The sequence below is a fragment of the Epinephelus moara genome, chromosome 18 (genome assembly GCF_006386435.1).
Source record: "Epinephelus moara isolate mb chromosome 18, YSFRI_EMoa_1.0, whole genome shotgun sequence".
NCBI lineage: Eukaryota > Metazoa > Chordata > Actinopteri > Perciformes > Serranidae > Epinephelus > Epinephelus moara.
The window spans coordinates 33,122,848-33,132,015 of NC_065523.1; the positions used below are offsets into that span (position 1 = coordinate 33,122,848).

The 9,168-nt window shown below is 37.7% G+C and overlaps 1 protein-coding gene across 9 annotated transcripts in view; it reads left to right on the forward strand.

The window, feature by feature from the left end:
* LOC126405919 (interferon-induced very large GTPase 1-like) overlaps positions 1-9,168 on the forward strand; it is a 160,475-nt gene that overhangs the window by 123,655 nt on the left and 27,652 nt on the right. For 3 of the 9 annotated variants that reach the window (XM_050069950.1, XM_050069951.1, XM_050069949.1), the window contains exons 2-13: positions 3,259-3,387; positions 4,571-4,605; positions 4,992-5,100; positions 5,345-5,941; positions 6,768-6,802; positions 6,907-7,015; positions 7,150-7,281; positions 7,524-7,564; positions 7,943-8,051; positions 8,184-8,315; positions 8,557-8,597; positions 8,883-8,994. In XM_050069950.1, coding sequence (XP_049925907.1) covers positions 3,303-3,387; positions 4,571-4,605; positions 4,992-5,100; positions 5,345-5,941; positions 6,768-6,802; positions 6,907-7,015; positions 7,150-7,281; positions 7,524-7,564; positions 7,943-8,051; positions 8,184-8,315; positions 8,557-8,597; positions 8,883-8,994 — 1,537 coding nt within the window. In that variant the 5' untranslated portion in view covers positions 3,259-3,302. The other 6 variants (XM_050069948.1, XM_050069954.1, XM_050069953.1 and 3 more) reach the window with 6 other exon arrangements.

Consider the following 9,168-nt stretch of genomic DNA (forward strand, 5'->3'; position numbering starts at 1 on the left):
GTTATGCGTTGCCACGCATGTTTCCTCCTCCTGCAGCTGCCACGGTGTTGGCCTTTTCTCTAATGTTGCTTTTCTCCTCCTCATATTTTAGTAGAATTAATCTCTGATCCTCATGAGAAATGCTTTTTTTCCCCTCACATACGGCGCTCAGTGAGGACGCTCAGTGATGCTCAGTGATGCTGCGCTTCTCTCATGATTGTGATTGGTCCGCTGCATGCGCGTTCACGGCTCTTGAAAAAGCAACCCTGGGTTGAGTTACTGAGTTGATATCCAGCGTCGTGATACCGATTATCCTGATTGCCATTGTTAGGGTTAGTCATCCAGGATAGGTCTGGGTAACCCAGGAAAGGTTGATCTCGCTTCGTGATACAGGCCCCAGGAAAGGGAAGATTGAGAAAGAATGTAAATAAATAGAGGAAGCATGAAATTAGGACTTCCGCTGCAAAGCTTTGTTTCAGTACTGCAGGATTTTCTCATTCATGTCTTTGCTGCTCTGACTTGAGCTCACTCTCATACACAGACACATTTGTCTTTCTGTACTTGCCAGGGTCAGTGTTGGGCAATTACTTTCAAAATGTAATGCATTACATATTACAAGTTGCTTTCATTTGAAAGTAATAAGTTAGTGACTTGATATCATGAAGGCCTATCTCCTTTTCTTGGACTAACCTCTTCTTAGATGTGTTAAATATTAGTGGATCTCCTCGTAGATACTTAATGCTTCGTAAATAAACATGAACTCTTGTAGCTGCTGTTGCTTTGCAAGTAACAAATGTTCAGTGTTGACAGCAGTATGTACTTGGCAATGTTTGAGTATCATGACCTTTTAGCCTCATCATTATTTTCCTCTAGATCATGAGATTTCTGGGAAAAAGAGCTCTCTTCCTTTCACTTTTAGCTCTGTTATTACTGATTTAGCTGTCGTCCCTTCACGTTCCCTTTTGTCATCACTGATTTACAAGTAATGTGCCTGCAGAGCTTCTCAGCTCCTTAAACCTATCACATCACATCAGATTTGTTAAGAGCAGGTGGGAGGGGTTTGTGAGGGGCAGACCTAAAAAGCCCCAGGCTTCTGATCTCTCTATGTGGGGTGGGGACAGAAAGGATTTCTGACAAGACAGCCATATGTACTCAGACCAGGCAGAGCTAAGCAGATGCAGGACAAGGGGTGAGTTTTAATTTTACACCATTTTTTTTTTCACCACACACAGGCCCAATCCCAATTCCTATCTTAACCCTCAAAAATCCGCGCTCCCGCGAAGTGCTAGTGCTGTCCCGATTCTCAGAGTGCTGAGTTGAGGGTCAAGAATAAGTCCCTCACTTCTTGGTAGTGAGTGCTATCCCAGAATCCTTTGCACATCATCCGCCGAGCCCAGCCGAGCCCGGCCGAGTACAGACGATTCAGTCAATGCAAGATGGCGGCGACAAGCGTAAGGAAGCGGAGTTATCAATGTGAGTATTTTCCTCGTTAATAGTTGTTTTAAAATTATGATAACCATTGCATTATCTTAGTTTAACGTCATTTTATGGACTATAGACCTAGCTGTAGCATAACACACATATTCTTTTGGCTAGCTAACGAAGCCGGCGCGGGCGCTTGCCCCTGCACGTAACCCCGATTCTCTGATAACCGAGTATGCTGTCATTCTGTTACAAAAAGTCATTTTTTCAGTGATAATGTAGTTGTTAAGTCGTTCTAATATACGTGAAATGTTTGCATTGACATTTTTGTAAGATGACCGGACGGTGTCATCTTCTGTAGTCGTAGAGTCTGCAGCTGGTAACGTTACAGCTGCAGGTTAACGTTAGTGATCGTATTATCTGGTGACTTTCCGCTGAATATGTTATGTCGGTTGTTGTGGTACAGGTTATTTGGCTGAATATCAACTTATAACCCAAAGAGTGAAACGTTAACGTGGATGAAAGTCACCAGATAACACTTGTGTGACCGTGTAAACAGCCTCACCAGTTCTGCTGGATGTTGACTACAGTATTTATTGTGATAATACTTGCAATACTGCATGAAACTAAACTAATAACTTAACGAATGTCTGACAGGTAGCCCAAAAAAATAATAAAAGAAAGTAATGTTGTTATCTCTGTTCTATTTCAGGGCCACCAGACAAAACACAAGCCCTGATTCATTTCAGGGCCACCAATGAAGACAAGTTTACAAAAAGCAAGCAGGCTCCAAAAAAACTATGGGAGTGAGTAATTTGTAACTTGTGAACAGTTCATATTCATAACATAAATCTCGGTCACAACGGCAACTGTTCCCCTAGTGATCAAGCATTCTGTTTCAATATGAAATCAGCACAGCTGCAGATGGCATTGTAGAAGATTATTGTTTGGTAACTGCACATTTGTTTTGCTGCCCCTATACTGTCACTTTTTGGAAAGATTTTGTCAAGTATATTCATTGTAACATTTATGTTCTATTTTCACTACTGTACAAAGATGTGCTGTTTGGACTTTATGATGTCAGCATTTCAAAACAAAAACAATTCTATTTCATTAATCTATTTATTATCTATAGTGAAATTCTATATTCATAAGAGTACATTTTGTAAAATTCAGCACTCCACAAACTCCAAAGCTATAAAGTAGTATGTAGTATATGTAAACAATTTAATTGTTTGAGCTGCTGAACTTTTTTATTTATTTATTTGTTTATTTTATTTCTCTTAACCCTGGCATATTTGTTCTCTTCATGTCTGTCACTGCTTGTTTTGTACAAGAATTGAAATAAAGTGTTGGGGGGAAAAAAATTGTCGCATCTTTTTATTGACGACTACTGATGATGTATATTTCTTCTTCTTTGAACTGACAGACTGGACAGAGTTTTGGCCCCCCACAGTCTTAAGACGTATTTGCCTTTGAGGGGTGTCCCATTTTAAAGTCACAAGATAGCCCTTAACACTTGGTTTTGAGGGCTAGTGAGATTGAGGGTTGAGCTTGAGAATTAAGATTGAGGGTTAAAATAGGAATTGGGATTGGGACACACACACACACACAATATCACTCACTCACTCAGAGTTTTCTTTGCATGCTTATGAGGACCCTCATTGACCTAGTGCATTCTCTAGCACCTAACCCTAACCAACATTTCACCAGCGGTAAAATCATGAGGATGTTCCCTAAATTGTTTTATGTGTAAGATGTAGTGCTTTTGTTTATCTTATCAAATAATTTGCTTTATCAGCTTGAGAGGTAATGTGTTTTTGCAGTGATCATTCATTGCTGTATTTGTGCGAATAGCTTTGTCATACAGCTTGACTCCGAGAAGATGAAGAGCAGATAAGATGGAGGAAGACAACGATGATAACACAACAGCTGGAGGAGGAGAGCTTGAAACCAAGTCTGTACCATCTGCAGCCAATGAGAAAGGTAATATATTTACACAAGAACTGATTATATTATAACATTAAATTTATATGTCAGTTGAGGTTCAAACACTTAAGAATTTTTAAAGGGACAGGTCCCCCCTGTTCTTACCTGTAGTGCTATAAATCAAAATGGTTGTGGTGTGAGTTGCAGAGATATCAGCTGTATCAGCTTCTCTCCAACATAATGGAACTCGATGGCAAACTCAACAGCAATGTCTCTTTCCAGTAGCCAGGACCTGGTCTGCAAACTGAATCACTGTGCGGAGGGAAGTGTGCATCTACTGCTAGCTCACTCAGCTCCACTGAGCTAGCTAATGTAACAGCTCAGCTGCCATTAATGTTAACATCTCGCACTGTCATCAACGCGAGCCTCTTTCACTTCCATCTGTGCAGTGATACTGTTGGCAGGTGGAGTTTGGGCCAAAGTAAATAGTTCCCACATGAAACTGCTCACAAGAACGTCTATGACTTATCTTGACTACCTGGGTCGTGATTTCTGGAAAAGACATTGCTGTTTTTCTTTTTTTTTCACTCAAGCTGAGTGCCATCTTGTTCCATTGTATTGGAGAGAGAGTAGACACCTCGACAGCCAATATCACCAACACTCAGTAACACACCGAAACAATCTAGATTGATAAATAGCACTATAGGCAGTGTTGGGATGGATACTTTTGAAATGTATTAGGTGTCAAATTTCTCGTTACCCTGTTTAAAATGTAATAAGTAATGTAGCTATTTTAATTGCTTCATTAAAGTAATGTAACTTACAACATTTGATAACTTTTTGATTACTTTTCTAACAAATGTTTTAAAGTTAGTACAAGTCTGAAATTTGTCCCAACATCTTTGCTGACCACTGTCGCCCAGACATAGGCCAAAAGAAGGCATTTCTGCACAGCAAAAAGATGAAAAGCAACAGAATTAATATTTTCTACATATTAGCTTTCTACTAATAATATATAAAGATATAACCCCTTTGTAGTCACCAACATTTTGATAGAAACTGTAATTATTTTTTTCTCAGTAACTGCAACTGATTACAGTTACCTTTATTCTGTAATCTAATTATGTAACACTATTAGATGTAAGTACTGTACTCTGCAACAATAATTATAGGTCCAAAACCAAACTCAATTTTTTATGCTAATTCCATGCATTCTGCTTTTTCCTCCATGCCTCTGCAGTCTATGAGACGGATGAGGGTGCAGCCAAAGCCCAGGTATATTTACAGCTGCATTTATTTTTTTTAACATTAAGCTTTTTTCTGAAGTTGTATCACAGTTTTGGCATTAAGTTGTCTTTATACAATTGGAAATCTATGGTAAAACACACATTCACATTCATGACCCTCCAGGTTTGATATTAAATGACTAAGCTGAGAACCCTTTTAGAGTGTTTTTTCCCTTTTCACTTTAACACAATCTGACTTGCATTTGCTAGTGTATATTGTTTTGATTCACTCTTAATTTATATGTTATAGTACTTTTATGTTTATCTTGATTCTGTTTTCTTGATTTTGGGTTCCCAGTTAAAAAGAAAACATCATAATCTCAGTGATTCTAACTTGGAGAAGTAATTGTTGAATAAAATCACATATTTTCTCAGTGTGATCCAGTGAATGAACCTGGTGAAGCTCAACACTCAGAAAAGAATGATGAAAGCACAGGAAGACAGTCTGAAATCGAGTCTGTTCAATTTGCAACCGATGAGAAAGGTAATATTTTAAACAGGCATTGATTGTGCTGTTCATTCATTAACGTTGTAGATTTTATTTCAGGTGAGTTCAGAACACAATGACTAATTGTTAAAATCCAACTAATCGTGTGAATGTAAAAATTAGTTTATAATCTTGATTCCTCATCGCATCTCTGTCAACACTGTAAAACTTTGACAATGCTGGTTCAGTGATAACTGCATTGTTGTATAATGATGTTATTCTCTGTTTATCTTTGTTTCAGTGATACCTGAACTCACACTGGTGTTAATTGGTGATACAAATACCATTGAGATTGGATCAAAAAACATCTTACTTGACCATGTAGAGCAAACAAATGTGGAAGAGTTTTCAACCAAATTGTATGATCTGTGTGGTCGGCACATTTCTGTCATTAACATGCTTGGCCTACAAAACATTGACAAATTCCCATTAAATCAGGAAATTCACGCCTTTCTCTTACTGTTACCAAATGGTCTGCATACAAGCCATTACAGTTCAGGAGTGCTATGGTTAGAAAAGGCTTTCGGGAAACGATCACTTGCTTATTTAATCACAGTTGTGACTCACGAGTCAGATGAAAAATGCGAACGTGCATTGAAAGACCTGAAAGCCAACAGCAGTTTTGTTGAAAAAAGATACCACACATGTACAAGAAGTATGATGGATGAAAATGAGATAATAGCTCTGCTGGAAAAAATAGACATCATGGTCTCTGAAAATGAGTACCACTGCTACAGTGGTCTGTGTGATGAAGATAAAGAGCAGAACGAACCCATGGACCACAAATCCCAAACAAAAGGAAGGATCAATACCTCCGTGTTTCAGCAAAATCAAATAGGTGAGATTTTAATGTTGGCATTCAGTGCTTCATAAAGTGAACAGAAGTTGAAGTAGTTAGAATCAATATTTTGCAATAACAATGTAACGTCAACGTAAAAACAATTTTGCAGTGTAAACAGGGGTCTCTCGTAGTGGTGAACCTACAAAGATTGATCATGTTTAGAGGAATTATTTACAGAGCTTTATGGTGAGTTTCAGGTCATAGTTTAGCTGTCTGGTCTGTAAATTTACGGTTTTGTTCTGGTTTCCCTGGTTGTTCAGCAAAAGAGTTCTAAGAACCCACTGTATACCACCTATTCATCACCAAACAGCAGACAGACATATTTAGTGACTAGCTGGTACACTTCATGGAGCATTTAGTAGTTGTAGAGTCAAATATTTCCCCCTGGAGCTGGCAGAGACCAAAACATAGCTATAGAAGTCAATGTTGTATTCACAACTTGTTTCCACTGCCCCCAAGTGGCCAAATAAATCAATTATTGCAGGTCTAAATAACTGATAAGTCAAAGCTGTAGCTGTAGCCTTTAACTTGGTCAAAATGTATCCTCAAAACCTTACAATCAGCCAATAAGCGGTGGAAAGTTTATTTGCTCAAGTACTGTTCTTGAGTAAAATTTTGAGGTACTTGTACTCTACTTGAGTATTTCAATCTGATGAAGTTAGAGAAATAAACAATGAAAGCAGCAGTAACATGAGTGAGCAGTCCACGGAGAAGAGTGATAATGAACTTTTGTCTGGAACAGTTATCTGGAATGGTAAACTCACCAAAACTCTTTCCTTTATGTTTGAATGTGCAATCTGCTTGTCACATTATGCTGCTACAGACGAGGAGGAGACTGCAGCTAACACAGAGATAAAGGTGAGATCTGGGGTACCACTATGCGTTATTTATCTTCACATTCTTCATCTCAATGGTTATGACCAGATAAGCTAAAGGTTTTCTAAAATCACCTGCTTTCTTAGTGTGATCCAGTGAGTGGTGCTAAACACTTGGACAAGCATGATGACAGCACAACAGTGGGAGGAGAATCTGAGATCACTTCTGTAATACCATCTACAACTGACAAGAAAGGTGCATTTTAAAGAAAACTTTAATTGTAAAGTAATAGAGATGTAAACAGTGAAATGATATTTCAATTGTAATGGTGTATATAAAGCCTGGAACTAACTAATGTGTAATATTTGTTGGCTTTGACCCTTCAACAGGAGAGACTGATGAAGTTAAAGAGGTCAACAATGAAAGCAGCAGTAACATGACTGAGCATTCTATGGAGGAGAGTGATGCAGTGGAGGACACAAGTCCATCATCTCAGACTGTTTCAACAGTGACTAGAGAAGGTAAGAATCACCCAGTTTTCTTTTGATTCTTGTATTTTTTGCAACGTGTGGATAATTCAAAATCAGTTAAAACACGTTATGCATATTTAGCGTTGAGGAGATACAGTCATTTTAAACAATGCATTTTTTGAAAAATAGAAATAACTTTTGCAAATAAATCTTATTCACCTAGAGTGGTCAAATGACCAAAACAGTTTCTTTTATGTTTGATCATGCAATCTGCTTGTCACATTACTCTGCAGTATACGAGAGGGAAGAGAAGGCAGCTAAATCAGAGGTAAAGGTGAGAGGAAGAGAAGGCAGCTAAATCAGAGGTAAAGGTGAGATTTCTTTTGGTCCTCAATAGAAATTGCCTTACACCAGTGTTTCTGTTTTTTATGCTACCTATATTCCGGATCCAGTTTTAGCTGAAGACCTTTTTAGTTCAGACGTTCCTCCTGGTTGAGTACATGGATGATTTAAAAACAGTTTTGCAGAAGAGTTCACTATCTACTCACTAAAATACAAAGTTGTGCATGTTCCCTAGCCTTGCTTTTATTTTTTGTTTTTGTTGTACTCTGAATTGGACTACCACAGTGTGTGGTTGACCTTCACATTCTTCATCTCAATGGTTCATGACCAGATAAGCTAAAGGTTCTCTGAAATCACCAATTTCTTTTAGTGTGATCCAGTAAGTGGTGCTAAACACTCAGACAAGGACTATGACAGCACAAGAGTGGGAGGAGAATCTGAAATCACTTCTGTAATACCATCTGCAACCGACAAAAAAGGTGCATTTGAATGAAAACTTTTATTGTATAGTAACAGATTTAAATAGTAAAATGATATTTTAGTTTTTATAGTGTGTATACAGTTGGGAACTGACTAATCTGTAGCACTTGTTGGCTCTGACCCTTCAACAGGAGAGACTGATGAAGGTAAAGAGGTCAACAATGAAAGCAGCAGTAACATGACTGAGCGGTCTATGGAGGAGAGTGATGCAGTGAAGGACACAAGTCCATCATCTCAGACTGTTTCAGAAGGGACCAAAGAGTGTAAGAACTACTTCATTTTCATTTATTGTTGTATTTTTGGAAAATCTGGTTAATTCTAATTCAGATGAAACATATTATGTATATTTGGTGTAGAGGCGATACTTCATGTCAAACTATGCACTTTTAAAATATTCAAACAACCTTTGCAAGTACATCTTATTCACCTGGAATGGTCAAATGACCAAAACAATTTATTTTATACTTGATCATGCAATCTGCTTGTTGTCACATTACCCTGCAGTAGACGAGCGGGAGGAGAGTGCAGCTAAATCAGAGGTAAAGGTGAGATGTTTTTCAGTCCTCAGTAGTAATTGCCATATACCAGTCTCTTTTTTTAGTGTTAACCTTTTCCGGGTTAAGTTTTTAGCTGGAGACCTTTTACGTTTTGATAAGAGTTTGAATCCATGAACCTCCTGTTTGGACACATAGATGAGTTGAAATTCTTGCAGAAAAGTTTATTTTCTTCTCACTAAAATATAAACCTGCTTGAGTTTAGCTGTGCTTGTTCTTAATCTCAATGTTTTGTTTTGGTCAACTGATGGAAAATAAAATAACTTATTTTCTTAGTGTGATCCAGGGAATGAACCTGATGATGATGATAAGCACTCAAACAATCATGACCATGCATCAGTAGGAGAATGTGAAATCAAGCCTGTACGATCGGCAACCACTGAGAAAGGTAACATTTTCATGAATTCTATAATGACATGCAAAGGTCAGAAATTGGTATGTATGTATATATATATATATATGTATATATATATATATATATATATATACATACATACATACATACATACATACATACACATATATATATATACATACATATATACATATATATATATATATA